General features: G+C 42.3%; 1 protein-coding gene across 1 annotated transcript; it reads left to right on the top strand.

Moving 5' to 3' along the window:
* The first annotated feature begins 2,831 nt into the window (after window positions 1–2,831).
* LOC120666038 (coilin-like) lies at window positions 2,832–13,088 on the top strand. The gene is made up of 13 exons (XM_039945824.1): window positions 2,832–3,105; window positions 3,313–3,377; window positions 4,063–4,332; window positions 4,628–4,807; window positions 6,236–6,305; window positions 7,992–8,066; window positions 8,742–8,940; window positions 10,310–10,347; window positions 11,104–11,373; window positions 11,803–11,874; window positions 12,084–12,236; window positions 12,317–12,518; window positions 12,599–13,088. The coding sequence occupies exons 1-13, from the start codon at window positions 2,893–2,895 to the stop codon at window positions 12,811–12,813; spliced, it is 2,022 nt and encodes a 673-aa protein (XP_039801758.1). The 5' UTR covers window positions 2,832–2,892; the 3' UTR covers window positions 12,814–13,088.
* Window positions 13,089–15,761: the final 2,673 nt, after the last annotated feature.

Here is a 15,761-nt window from a genome sequence, read left to right as displayed (position 1 = left end):
TTTCTTTTTATGAATTCTTCCCGGCTAGCAGGGCTACATCATCTTTGATCTCTAGTTTGTTGGTAAGTTTCGAGTCGAGTAACGTGGATAGGCCCAAGGTGGACAGTGCATCACTTCTTTTTCTATCTGTTTTACTCAAAGTTGTCGAAATCTTAGATCTTAGGTTTACAACGCATCACTTTTATCTAGATCTATTTTATTCACCAGTTATCGATATTAGCTTGATCTTGTTAGATTAATTCGCATAGTCTAGCTTGTTTTTAGCTTTTATCACATTTATCCAGGTTAGATCAATTGTATCTATCGGTTGTTACCATATTCTGGTCACTATAGCCAGTTGGTTCTGGATCTAGGTATTGTTTACAAGCTTTGTTAAGTGATTAACACTTCTTGAACAAGTTAAATTGGTTATTCCCTAGCCGATTGCTTTTCTATTCGTATCAGATCTCTAGCCGATACCCTTGTGGAACGATGCAAAACACCAGCCGATACATTTCAGTATTTAATGTTTTCCATCCTTTGTCAATTGCAGATCAAATTGACTAGTACACCAAGCATCTACGCGATGCTAAGCAGACCTCCTAGATCCTCGTGTGTGGTTGCGCAGAGATCCGATTGCCAGAAGATCTCAACGATGGGCGGAAGCAACAGGTGGATAAGGTCATGGAGGAGTACAACGTGTATGCCTCCAACTTTCAGCACTACTACCAGAGACATGGCCATCCTAAAGACTGCTCTTCCCACGCCGCGTCAGGTCACTTACCGAAGATTCATGCAAATTCCAAGAGATGTTCGACCAGACCATGCATCACGCAATGGGCAACCAGCCGGGCATCTTGATGAACTCAGTTTAATTGTCTATTTTCAGTGTTATATATAAACTCAGTTTTTTTAAGCTTTTAACTGTCCAAAAACTACGGAAGAAATTTGCTCTTTATTTAATTTTTTTTATGGTCAAAAGCTAGAAAGCTCATCACTTTCTTAGAGCCTGTATGGTAAAAAGCTAGGAAGCCCATCACTTTCTTAGAGCCTGTTTGGCAGGGTTTCTCGCGCGGCTCCAAAACTGGCTTCTCAAAAGCCCTGCCAAACGGTGCTTTTGGGTCCGGCTCCCGCATAGAAGCCCCGAGGAAACCCGGTGACTGGAGCTGGAGGGAGGGCGAGGAGCCACGAATTGTAGCTCCGCACGGCTTTGGAGGCTCCTCCGTCGTCTCGTCTGCTACCTTTGCCCGCAGACATGCGCTGAGCCTCCTCGCGACCTCTTCACGTGGTGCGACTCCTTGCGGCAACCGGCCACTGCTCCCTGGCAAGCCTTGCCGGCTACAGGAGGCTGGGCAGCGGCGAGAGATGCGCGGCAGGATGGGCGGGAGGCTGACCACGACAGCTGGCTATGGCAGGAGGTCGCCCATGGTGGCGGGCTACAGCGGGAGGCCAAGCGTCAACGGGAGCTGGATTCGATGGCGGACGACCGGAGCTTGAGGCGGCGGTGGAGGGGATGGAGGCGGTGTCAGCAATCGGGAGCTAGGAGGCCGGGTTGGAGCAGAAGAGCCACGGAGAGGAAGGAGGCGGTGTCGGGGCCGGGAGCTGGGCAGCGGATAAGGAGAGAGACCGAAGGGAAGAAAAAATAAAGAAGAAAAGGTAAAAAGGAAGAGTATAGATTAAAGATAAGAGTCGTATGGTTATTTAATTTTTTCTATATATATTAAACAATAAAAAAATATTTTGCTAAATATTTTTCAAAACACCTTGGTTCCCATTAAAAAGTGGTTCGAGCCATTTTTTTGGAGGAGCGCCCTCTCCCCACCCGAACCGAGAAATTTTAAAATTTGGGTCTCAATACATGCGGCTCACTAGATTTGGGACTGTTTGCACGTCTTCCAGAATTTTACACCCTTGCCGCAAATTATTCTATTTCATGTGTTTCTTTCCATTTTCTCTCTTTTCACTCATTTTCTCTTTTCTTTTCCTTTTACAGGTCACCTGAAATGACCGAAATACCCATGCCCTTACATGGGTTTTCTTTCGTTCTTGCCTCACCACGCAGGGCGCCGGTACCGTCGACGACCAGCTGCCTCAGACCGAGGGCGAGGGTCTCGAGCATCGGGGAGGCAAGGAGCGGGTCGGCGAGCGCGCAATGGCACCACTCGCGCGCCGGCGGCGAGGTCCTAGAACCAGGCCTCAGCGGCATGGAAACGGGCGCGGAGGGTGGTCCGCGCGCACCGCCTCCGCTGCGGCGCGGGAGATGGAGGGGCCGGTCGCAGCGGGGAGCTTGTGGTTGTCGAGGCGGAGCGGGTCTCGCGCCACGCGTCGCGCCAGTGCATGGAGGGGCCGCGACAGCCTGGGCCAGTCGTGAGTGGGAGAGGGGGCGGCCGTTGCTGGCGGTGGACGAAGGGCAAGGGCCCGCCTCCCGTCAAGGGCTACTGCGCGCGGCGGCCTAGGGCAAGTCCCGGGTGGGGGCTGGGGCGGCGGTAGGGTGCGCGACAGCCGGTCGCCGACGGTGGGGTGGGGGCAGGGTGTGTGACGACCAGTCGCCGTCGTTAGGTTAGGACTCCGTCCTTTCCTCTGACTGAGCGAGCGCTCTGTGCACTGGCCCATGTGAATCCTAGACGAGGATAAGAGGCAAAGAGTATTTTGGTCATTTCAGATGCCCCGGGAAAAAAATAAAAAGAGTAAATAAGTGAAAAAAGGAAAAATAGAAAGAAACACCTAAAATAGTAATTCGCCGTGTCAAATTTTGAAAGGCGTGCCAACTAAGCTCCAGATCTAGTGAAGCGTGCGTATTGAACCCAAATTCTGAAATTTCTTACGCAGACCCTATGTAAAGAATTGGAAAAAGAAAAGGCAAAGAAAAACCCAGAACCCTCCCTCCCCAGACCGACCAGGACGCCACCACCAATGGCTAGGCCGCCGCCGGAGGCGCCCGCGCCGGTGAGGCTCCGTCTGGTGTTCGAGAACCGCCGCCTCCTCCGGCGTGCAGAGAGGGATGAAGGCCTCAGGCGCTGCTGGTTCCTCCTCCGCCCGGAGCTCGCTACCGTCGCCGACCTCGCCGCCCACGTCGCTGCGCGCTTCCGCCTCCGTCGCTCCTGCCCTAGCGGCGTCATCCTCTCGGTAGGGGCCCTGTCATCTATCCCCCTTGTTCGGATCCTTTTCCCCTTTGGCTTTCTTGCGGGTTTTCTTCAAGAGTGATGGCTTCATACTGAATGCTTTAGGTTTTCCGTGAACATTGATCTGATTCTTTTTTTTTTTCATTTCTTGTTATGTCTGTATTCTGTACAAAGAAGCGGATATAATGAATGAATGGTCTCTTGTGCGCAGATGGATGGGTTTGCCTTACCACCATTCGAATCAACCTGCATCTTCAGGGACAAGGATATCATAAGGTAGCTGCTGCTTGTTGGTGAACTAATTCGTTCTTCGAACATCTTCTAATATATGGAATGCAGTGCTTTTTATCATTCCCTTTTCCTATTGTAGCGTCTTGGTATTTCGGTTCATCTCAAATCCTCACTAAAAATGAAAGGTTGGGCTGTGGGATTGTGTCTGCACAGAGCACAACGTGCAATGCGCAGGGTGCTAGGTTTTGATTATCATGTATCTGATTATCTCTACCATTTCCCTCTGCGTACATTGACAATGAAGCAGAGATATAATGCTAATCAACTTTTATGCCCCAAAATTATATTTATTTGGGAAATCTGGGGCATCCATATGGCAAGCAATATCGTACACTAGGCCAGACGATATGTATGTACTATGATATTGGGGTACTTATTTCCCTTGAAAACAAACGTGGGTCATTGTGTATTAAAAAAGAACAGAAAATGCCTAGTGGTAACATAGAGCTGGAGTATCAAATGAGTTGTGGTCTATTTGAAGTAGCAATACTGTCTTGTCTTATCAAAAGGTTACACTGAAGGGCTGTATTGTTATTTAGCTACCAGAAAAGCCATTCATATTTTTGATTTACTATTTCCATGCATTATGCATCTGTTTTTATCACACAACAGTGGACCTCTTCTTGCAGAAATGATGGCTGCAATTCCTAATTTTCTTTTGTATTGCCAGGGTTATACAAAAATCCTGCAAGAAGCTGGTAGGGCACATTGATATGCAATCTATTCAAGATCCTGAGGTAGTAGAGAAGAGGGCACATCCAGTTGATTACCAAATCCTTGCCATCCAGTATCAAAAGGATGACAGTAAGAACCAAGAAGAAGAGGAACATGGTGATCGCCAGCCTGAAGAAAATGCAACTGTTAGCCACAGCACAGAAAATAATGGTACAAGTTCAAAGAGAAAGTGGCATGATGACGTTGCAAGAGTACCTGAGATGAAGTATCTTCTCTATTTTTGTTTTAGCATTTTTCTTTTTGCCAAATATAGAATATCACTTTGGTAGGATGTCCTTTCCATTTTCCTATTTACAGGGTTGTATCTGATTTTTTTAATTCCCCTAAACTTTGGCTTTGCCTACGGCACTGGGTACACCCTAAACTGTGGCTTTGCTCACCTGAACAAGCTAATTTATGCTCATATAAAAGTTTTCTGTTATTAGAAGCATAGGTTGGTGTCAGTGTGTCTATTCTGTTCAGTGATATGTCCATGCTCTCTCATTGGTGTTTCAACGCAGGAGAAAGAAGCTGGAGGTGACAAATTCTCGAGATCACATAGATGACGGCAAGCAGGATAATGTTCATCAATGTCAGGATAAGAGTGTATCTAAAAAGTTGAAGTCATCAGCTATTGATATTGAAACTAAGACACTACAACCTGAAATCGCTCCCTTGGTGCAACAGCAAAAAATAGAGAGGTATTATCTGAACTCCTATGCGGCTATGCCAGAGATTATTTTTGTGTCACTCTTATTTGAGAAATAATTTATTTTTATAATCCCATTGACCATAATCAGTTTGATTCTATTGCTCTGGTGTTTATCGCCATATCATTATGTGACAATTTACAAAAAGAAAACATGTAGCAGTTTGTTCCTGATGAATTTGCCACTAGTCATCAGTCTAGAGTTATCTATTTTGTTCCAATGCCTCTCCTCTGGTATCTTCTTTCTGCTACTTAAATTCTGATGTAAAACTGGTTATTTCTGTTCTTGTAAAGCAAATTGGTTGCCCATTTCAATAAAATTGACCATAAACAGCAAATTTCCAGCGCTAGGTACATGTAACAATCCACTTTTTTGGTTATATCTACAAGATTTTTAATTGTAATGGTCTTATTAACGAGTTTTTTTTAGTGAAAGACCTCATTGAAGTATATTGTTATCTTATTGATGCCATAGTTGGTCTCAGTGATACGGTAATCATGAGTTTGCATTGTAGTTGAATATTTGATTCTATTTTGATCATCAACCATGTTAATATGAGAACAATTCAATTAATCATAATATTGCTCAAACAGTTGGCATAAAATAAGTAATTTTTGTGTATTAGAATGGTGTATATCCATATACCCTCTTATATTCGAGATTATAAATTGTGGTTCTTGTGGCTTCACCGCATTATCCAGAAAAAAGCTATTTGTAGCATATATAGTGAAACATGGCTTGCTACTTTGTAGATATTTAGTATTTCAGTTGTTTTTGTGGCTTCACAACAAGTTCTATAAAAATCTATAGATAGCTACTAATAACCATGCTTATAAGTCTACATTTGTCATTTTGGATAGTTCGGTTAATGAGGAAACTTTTCCAAGCTCGAGTTAAGGCAGGTTTGACTTTATTCTTTTTCCTGAAAAACCCTGATTTGGCTTTCTCAGGCAGCTCTTTGGTTCACTGTCATATATGTGGCATGTCCTACACACCAGAAACTCATTTTCATTTTCTTCCCCAAGTTAGACTCAATTGTGGCGATGATTTTTTCGCCTCAAAGTGTTGTGTGCCGTGCTCCCTAAGTTTAGTTGTTGTAAGATCAGGCATGAACCAAACAGGCACATATTCTTGAACATAGGAAAAAAGATAAAATATGCAGGATTGTCTTCAACATCAAACGAAGATATGAGTGAGGAAATATGACAGGAATGGCAAATAAAATCACATGGGAAGGTGTTTTTTTTTTCATTTTTGGGGGTTAAGGAGTGTATGTGCATGGTGTGATCAGTAAACAAAAATACAATGTGGGGGCATATTGCCAAGTGACAGTATAGGGATCTATAAGGGGTTATGTAGCTTTTAGTCGTCGTTTGTTCTATCATATCCCTGCAGAAAATTCATATCGTGATTTTTTAGGAACAATCAAACTGAGATGAAATGTGAGATGGAGGTGTCAGACTGTAATGCTCAAGGTGACACAAAAAAGGTATGCATGATTCATGACACCACTCTTGTTTGTATCAACATTCCTGGTTCTGTGTTATGTACCTAATCATCAATTTTGATATTCATAGATGTTAGTCATCTTTTGTGATATAATCCATGGTGGTGCTGATAACTAATCTATCTTACCTCATTGCAAAAGATGCACAATATCAAATATCTTTCGTGTCTAATTTTTTATGATATCTTTTCATGTGTGGATTTCCCTCCATCAAATTCAGTGGTTCTCTTATAATAGTAATAATGTTTTTGGGCCTTTGTGTCAGACTTTCAATCATCTTATTGTTGGAGTATATTGAGCCCATGTGTGTAGAGGCCCATGTATTGGATCTATATATACCCACCCATCTAGGGTTGGAGGAATAGAGCAATTATTCCCGTCATTATGGTATCACTAGCCTAGGTTAGGGTTTCACGCCTCCTCTGTTTCCAGCCTCATCTGTTTCCAGCCGCCGTCGCCCCTGGTGCCCGCCGCCGCCGGCCATGGCCGGCCGGCCGCCGGCGCCGCCGGCCCCCTTCTTTCCCCCCTCCTCCTTCCCTCCCCTCCCCTCCCTCCCCCTCTGCTCCCACTCGCGCGGATCTGGGCGCCCCGCCCGGTTTCCCTGCAGCCGCCGCCGCCTCTGGCCCGCGTCCTGGCGCTTGGTCCCGAGCCGCCGCCCTTCCAGGGCCGGGCGCGGGCGCGGCGGGAACTGCGGGATCCGCCCAGGGTGCGGCCGCCATGGACTCTGGATGCGCCGCCGCCGCCCCTGCGGTGGTCCTAGCCGCCCCATCTAGGGTTGGAGGAATAGAGCAATTATTCCCGTCATTACTTATATTTACTGCCATTATCTTATCTTGAAAGTTCTGATTCCAGTATGCTCTGGGTTTTAATCAGGATGAAAGCTAACGTTGTATTAGGTCCATCATTTTACTTATATCCAATTCTTTGTTTGTCTGCTGGGACTAGTTGGTTAAAAGAGCTTTTACTTAGCAAAAGTGCAAAATAAAGTACAACAAAGGTCCTTCTAAAAACCTGGAGCAAAGTCAAACTGACCTTAGCTTGTTTTGCAATTAGTTTTGTGAAATACAGTTATATCGTTTTAACAAGTGTAGTGGAAGTTTCTGCGTACATCTATAAGATAGTCTGCTATTGCTAATTACCCAATATTTCCAAGAAGACTGCTATATATGTTGTTTTAACGAAGCAATGCTAGGCGCGGCCGAAGTCAGTAGTCACGCATTCCCATGAATATATCTTGAGTGTGCTATTAGGCCATGTCATCTGTCACTGGAAAACCTACGCTTCTATTGTTCCAAAACCCTTTCATGTGCTTCCTGTATTTGGCTATTGGAATATGACTAATTCATTTTATTGTTTGTAGCTTTGCTTATTGTATTGGTAAGGCTAAGTTTTGGTCATAGTCCTATCTGGTTCATTCCTGCAAATGCACATTGAGGCCCATATGATTGTGACAGTTGTCAATCTCTATCTTTTTCTCCCCTTCAGTCTATGCTTCCAGCTTCACAAAGATTTCACACTGGGATTAATCCTGTTCATCTATTTCCCCCTTTATTTTGATTTGTTAATCAACATAGAGAAAAATTGATTCTTAATTTATGATGTTACGTCTGTATATTTTAATTTAGTTAACACATGTATCTCTCTTTGCTTTATATTTTATCTTGTCAGTTGGAGAGTCGAAGTGCTCGTCGCAAGAAAATCAAAAGGCAAATGAGGCAGAAAGCGAAATTGCAAACAGAAAAGGTATCGGTTGATAAGGATGATAACTATGTTACTTTCTAGCTTTTATATGGTCATCTTTCATGCTGAATCTGAATGTTGGCAACTGGCAAGATTTGCTGGATCAGTAACACAATATTAAAATGAAGCTAGTTGATTGAACTTGAAACACCATAGGGACTATTTCAAAATGCTTGTCAAGCTAGTTTTTGAAGCTATATGTGAAACCAAACATCGCTTCCCCATTTCTTCTTAGTAGCCCTGATCTGACCTCTGTAGCCTTCTTCTCACTAACAAGATGGCTGCCTCACTGCCCTGTCTTCCTAAACTGCCTCTTCGCAGTTAACCACCTAACTACCTTACCCCCTTAGTGAAGGAGACTATATGTTGGGATGTCCAAACAGTGGTGGAAAAGTTGTAGTTGGACGTGTGGGGGTTGAAGTTTTTTTTTTTTTTTTGAGGGGTGGGATTGAAGGTTAGATTCTTCGTTTACAGAGAAGCGTTATTAGGGCAAAATGGTTGCAGTTTATTAAGATGAGCATGAGTTCTATTGTATTCCGGTTGTTGGATGAAGGCCTTTATGGGTGGCAAATTTGCACTTGGAACAGCGTTCCAATAGCTGACAGATATTGTGTTGACTAAGCTGCTATATTTATGTTTTGCTGATCAATTTATTCATCTACAATATATACTTTGCAGAATGTGCATGAGGATTCACCAATAGCTGCTGATTGTCCATCATCAAGCAATCAAGATGGCTTGCCTGGTCCATCAAGCAATCAAAACGGGTTGCATGCTCCTTTTTCAAGCCATAAAACAGATGAGGAAGAATCTGATACATCAGATGAGATTGTTCCAGTTGTGGTTCGGCCCGGTCACATTCGCTTTGAACCAGCAGGTATGGTTTTGCATTCCCCTTTCTATGTTAATCCAAGCTTATGCATTGCTAGGCAGGATTTGTTTACAGGGCACATGATTATGTCTGCATATGTATTACTTTGACTTTATGATGAAGTGCAATGCTATCTCTGTGTTTCTGTCAGTAGCCTGAAGTACAAATGTTGGTGACCTATATTATTATCACCGGTTAAACATGTTGGTCTTGTTATTCTTTAATTGAAAAATCCCCCTCAGCCTTTCTCTTGCACTGTGCACTGCTGTTTCTGGAATATTTCATAGCTGCCTTCCTAAGATTCTGTAGTCCACTTTGAGATGTGGGAAGGCGACAGGCAAATTTATCAGACTTTGACCATTTAACATGGTGCAAAGAAGCACCTTAAACTATTCAAAACTGTCTAAATAACACCCTAGGAGGTTTTGAAGGGTGGTTTTGCTTAGGTGGCATGGTGACATGGATAGACTTGTGTACGTAGCATGCATAAATTTATCTACAAAGTGTAACATAACACTTTGAAATCAGATATTTGTGCCTTCTACTTTCAATAAATTTGCTCTCTCTTTGTCTGATATGGATGACCCACATGTCATTCGGTAAGTCACTGCCATGTCAGCATCCATATAAGGGCCACATCATCAAAAGCACCCTTCAAAACTGCCTAAGGGGTTATTTAGATGGTTTTGAATAGTTCAGGGTGTACAATATCCAGTTTTATGGTTGAGGGGGTTAAGTAGACGAACTCCAATACTTCTCGGGGGGTTATGTAGACTTTTTCATAGCCTGACCTCATGATTCTGATAATTATATCTGCATTTATAGTGCATGTGTTACAACTGAAATTAAGAAAAAAAAGTTTCAAGTAGTGCCTGTGCAAAAATTGTAGTATTTTTTAATGAGAGTTCGAGGTCAAGGCTGTTCTTAAGGCTGCCACAGTGGACGCAATATTAATAAAAAGATGGCATAGAAGGCCAGTTGTTGACACAAGTGCGCACTCGAGATTCTGCATGATCTCCTGTTTTTCTTTTCCAGCTTGTTCTACCTTGGTTTTAGTTTTAGTATGAATGCGCAAAAAGAAGGAAAACTGGCGATAGTTCAACAAATTGGTTTTATAGTTGGGATCGATGACACCAACACAGTAGAAACTGATTTTGTATGTGATGATTGCAGCTATAACTTTCTCTTATATAACCATTAGAACTGAAGTTCCACTTTCCCTTCGTGACATGCTTATTTTACATCTATTTACTTTGCTAATGGTTCTGGCTAACGCAGAACTCTTGTGTTATAACATGCCGCTATAAAATCTTCAGTTGGTACTTGATATTTGTGTGTTGTTCTAAAGTCAACTCAATATATACTCTGCTTTTAGGTGGACAACCTGACAAGTCACCGGCAAAGGAAATGCAGGTTCCTCGCTGTTTCCCTTCTCTTTTATTCTTCACCATAGGCCTCTGGATGTTACTACCGAAACTTTTATCTAGCACTTGAACTAAATTTATTCTGATAAAATATGCATTTCTGTGAGAAGATAACTTGTGCTCAATTAATCTCTTATGTGCTGGTGCAGTTTTTTTTTTCTTTTGAAATTGGCATTATTATCTTATAGACAAAATAGTATATTGGTGAATATGTGCACAAACTCAAATCTTTTACGTTGGATCTGGTCTGAGTAGGGGTCGGCCTTCCATCATCCGTCTTTTGCAGACTTAGGACCAGTTGGTTTTAAGTCAAATAAAAAGGTGAAAATAAGAGGGATGGAGGAATTCTCACATCTCACTTGGGCCACTCAAAGTTTGATCTATTGTACAAGATTAAGTTTGTGTACATGTTCGTCTATATAATCTTGTATGCCTTATATTTCCTCTAGCTTATAATGATATAGTTGCAGTTAATGATACCATATTACTCATTTGTTTCAGAAGATAATTTTTAAGGAATGGCTGGGGTAAAGAAGAATTGGACGATTGAGCAACCAAAACATCTATGTCAAATAACTAAATAAGTACTCATTGCACATACCTAAAGTAAATAAATGAAATGGAAAATTTATTTAAGCCTTGGAGAAATAACCATGGAAATTTCTTTCCTCATATGAAAGCATGGAAAATGATTAGCAACTGCTTAGACTTGCATTCTCATTGATGTTTTTGCTTGTGGTTCCAGGGCAATTTCGAATGGAGTGGAACAATGAGCAAAAAGAAGGGCCAGAAGTGGGGAATGAATAGCTCAAACAAGAAAAATGGAAACAGCATGGAAGCTAACCATCATTTCATGGACTGTAAGATCACTGAAAATGTTTCTTGTGCTGTCAGTAATCAAAAGGATGATGAAAGCAATAATATTGATACGTCAAGTGTGAAGATTATTGAAGAGAAGTTTAATGGTGAACCCTTGGATTTTGAGAGATTTTACCCCCTAACGCGACTTCCAAAGGTATTTCAATCGTTAGAATTTGGATAGGAGGCTACTGATTACGTCCGCTGTTCATCAATTAATTATGATTGATATATTAATATATAAACCCAGAAAGACAATGCTGGTTCCATAGTACATAATTGCATTCATTTGTTGGTTGCTCTATTCAGTTAAATAACATGTTAAATGGTACTACTGATTAATATTCCATCCAATCTTTATATATACTTGAGAAAGCAAACAATGGGGTAACATCACAGTTGGCATCCGTTGCCTTTCATGTGATTTGCAATTGTTCTCTTGCATCATTGAATATCAATGGATGCACTTAGAAAAAAAAGATAATAAGGTCATATAACATGCTTTGCAAAAATCTGCTATCTTAGTATCTATGTTATTATCAATTTTGTTCTTGTTCGTGGTTAACCTGTCTTCCGCACCTTTCAGGAGGGAGATTTCATTGCATATCGATTGGTGGAGCTGTCTTCCTCATTGTGTCCAGAGCTGTCTTCTTACCGTGTATGACATAATTCCAGTAGCACTGTCTAAATACTTTTACTTTTGTCAGTTGTTTGAAATGGAAGTGATATTAATCCAAATCCCACTGAGCAACTTTTGCATGCTTGGGGCTTGGGAAAATATGAAAAGGAATGCATTGTGGAGTTTAGACTAACTGTCTGTGCTAAATTGTGGGCAAAACTAAGGCATGTCTCATGCTGCTGTTTCAGGTCGGAAAAGTTCTGATATATGATCTTGTATCAATGCGTATCATTCTCTTACCTGTTCCCGAGTATCCGATCGTCACTGAGGAAAACAAACCTGAGGATGAGTCTGGTATGTTTGTGGACTTGTCACCTTACAAGGAAGATGGCTCCTTGGAGGTAATCAATATTTCTCCACTTTATAAACTTATTACCAGCTAGTCGAACCCGGTATAAATCATGCTTAATATCTTCTGCAGATCGAGTACTCGTCACTTCTTGATGTAAGGCTACTGAAGGGTATTGAGTCGGTACCAGGGACTGTCAGGACTCCCTCTGCAGAAACATGCAAAGAAGGTGGATCAATGGCTGGAAAGACAGTTACCTTAGACAATAATGAAGGTCACATTGACTGTCAGAAACCAGGCACAGTGCCAAACAACACTAAAGAAGTCACACTAGGTACTGATTGCTACTTTAAGTATCTTGCTTCCATGTCGAGCATTTTTTGTTACACACTAATTCAGAAACATGCTGTGCAGAAAAGACGAAGAATACAGTCTGGGAAAATGTCGAGCCCTCCAATGGCAAAACTGATGTTCAGGGGAATGGTTGGGGAACATGGAAACGAAATCCTAGTACGTCTGCTTGGTCTTATAGGGCGCTCAGGAGCAGTGCCCTCGGCCCCACGATGGCAATGTTGAGGGGCAAAAACAACCAGAGGGGTAAACCACCCAATCGAAAGAATGGGAAGTGATACCGGCAGGAACCCAAGTTTATTCCTATGTAACTGCGGGCTCGTCCGTTCTTTTGGAGAAAGATCAGGAGCAAGTTGAAGCTTTATGTTTTGTATGTAAAGTTTGGCAGTGGAAAATTTATTATGGTACTGCTTCGGGTCTATTTGAAACCGGACCTAATGCTGCTCGTTAGCAAGGGATGGATGCGATAGGCAGAGCGCTTGCTGTTCATATGCCATGACTGAGGTTGAAACTGTTTGCTACACAGTAGTAACTACCACTCACTCCCCCGTTCTAAAATATGAGGTTTTAATTTTGTCCTAACTAAAACATTTCTAGCTTTAACCAAGTACTTCATTCACAAAAGAATGCAATTCTTGCTTTTCCACAAGTCAAATAGTTTGAACTTTAACTAAGATTATATAAAAAAATAATAACATTCATGATACAAAATAAGTATCATTGGATTAGTTATAGAATATATTTTCATAATGGATTTATTGGAGATACAAGTGCTAATACTATTTACTATAAATTTGGTTAAACTTGAATTAGTTTGACCAGCATGGATCCTATAATTGCATTCTTTTATAGATGGAGGAAGTATAGAGAAAATATAATGATGTCTACACACCAAATAAAAATGTAGTAAAACACATTTAATAACTTAGATTAAACCTATTTGATGTTTACGATGCTATTGGGTCCCGTTGCTTCATGTTTGGTTAACGTTCTTTTGCTTCAGTGTCTTTGAGAGAGTTTAGCTCTTAGCTGGCAACACGGAGATTACAGGCATGCAAAAGTTGTAGTTGTCTTTATATGAGGATCGACGCAATGAATAACATTACCGGAGCCAGCTAAACAAAAGCTGATTTCTATCTCATATGTGCTTTGCATGATTCTTGGTACGTATCTATCTATAAAAAGTTGTGCATTTTTTCCAATTGAACCTGGAAAAGGTGCCAACCTCTGAAAAAAAAAACAAAATTCAGTTAGTGAGTAATGACACCCAGATGTTTAACGAGTTAGCAAAGTATGGTCACATGGATGAATCATGCGGATAGCAAAGTATGAGCGGCATTAACACACGGCACGGAGCTAGTTATATGAGACAAGGACTACTATTATCCAAAATCGGTTTCATGTGTAGATTGCATCGCCGATCGAGGGTTGGGCGAGGGTGTGCAGATCGCGGATGTTTCCAACACCGGATCAGAGGAGGGCGCGACGGCGATGGCCAGGGGCCGAGCCTGCCTGAAGATTTGCATCGCCATTTTGAGTGGGGGTGAGAGGCGCAGATCGGATAGGGGATGATCGCAGATGCATCGGAGGGATAAACAGAACTTCGTTCTTTTTGTGTAGTAGTAGATTTTTTTCTTCATCAACTTTCGTGCCCTCTTCTCAATCTTGACGTTCATCAATTCTTTTCTTCTTCTCCTTGCCATGGACATCTCACCCTCGTCTTCATCATTTGAGCTCGAATTATTGCTTGATGTGACACCACAATTGGAGAGTGGACGGGGAGGTGAAGGGGTTGCCGGAGCTCCCGGCAACACCAACATCGGTAGCTGGTAGAGCGGTAGTGGCTTGTGCAGCGATCTTGGCGGTGTCGACATCATCCCCGCTTTGAGGCATCGAAATCCCATAGTGGTTAAGTTTTAATCAAGAGATTAGACTCTGATATTAATTGAAAGGATCTTGATGATGTCTAGAGGGGGCGTGAATAGGCGTACCTGTAAAACTTGAAAAATTCTTCAGAGAAGTTAAACCTGTGTAAGGATCGATAGACCAAGAGGGTGGTGAATTGGGCCTTTTTCAAATTTCTAAAACAAAGTAAAGCAACCTTAACCTATGCAATACTAGTAAGGCTCAATTCACCAACTGGCTAGCTAAGCAAACTACACAAGTTTACAAAGATACAACTAGATATGAAATTAAGCAAGGTAGAGCTAAGCTATGATCTCTAAGGTCAAGCACATGAATAATTGCATGAAAGTAAGTGCTTGAAAGTAAAGAGTGAGCAAGAGACAACCGGATTTTTTCCGTGGTGTCGATGTGTTGGCACATACCCCTAATCTACGTTGTGACACTCACTAAGAGTCTTGTCACCTCCCAAGTCACCGAGACGAGGGCGCTCACTAAGAGTCTCCGTTCACCATCCCGCGCGTGGTGGAGTTCAAGCCACGTACAACCTTCTTCGGGCTCCCACAATCCTTGGCAAGCTCCGGAAGAAACACCTTCAATCACCAAGATCGCCTAGGTGCTGCCAATCACCAAGAGTAACAAGCTAGGGCCTTCACTTGAGCAAGAACCGATCACCAAGAACGGATGCACACAAGCTTCTCTCTACTCAAGTCCTTAGTCTTGCTTCGTGATTGATTGAATGAACAAATATGTGGAAGATGAAGCTCAAGGTGGCTCTCAACAATATATGAGTGTATGAATGTTGCCTGGTGTCAAGAGTGTGCAAAATGACTCATTGGAGGGGTATATATAGGCAGCTCACACGAATAGAGCTGTTGGAGAAAAGCTGCCAGAAAACTGCGTAGCGCCGGTTAATCCGACGATCCTCCAATAGCCAGCGTCGGTTTAACCGATGAATGTAAACTGCCCCTTCTGAAAACTAGCCGTTACAACTTGGGCAGATTAACCGACGTATCATCGGTTTAACCGGTGAGTGTAGTTGTCCACTGATCAACTGAAAAACCAAGTCTCTGGACAACTGCACCGACGTTAACTCAAATCTATCGTCGGTTTAACCGGTGAGTACAACTTCTGAAATCCTTGGAAAAACCATCTCACTGGTCAATTGCACCGACGTTTGATTTCAAACATCGTCGGTTTAACCGGTGTATAGACCTTGAAACACCCTGGAAAAACCAACTCTGGACTAATGCACCGACGTTAAATTCAAACACGTCGGTTTAACCGGTGTATTGACTTGTCCAGACTCTGCTGACTTCGTTTA

This window comes from Panicum virgatum, chromosome 3N, assembly GCF_016808335.1.
Source record: "Panicum virgatum strain AP13 chromosome 3N, P.virgatum_v5, whole genome shotgun sequence".
Classification (NCBI taxonomy): Eukaryota; Viridiplantae; Streptophyta; class Magnoliopsida; order Poales; family Poaceae; genus Panicum; species Panicum virgatum.
Note: the sequence above shows the minus strand (reverse complement) of the source record. Positions and strands in the feature narration are given on the sequence as shown.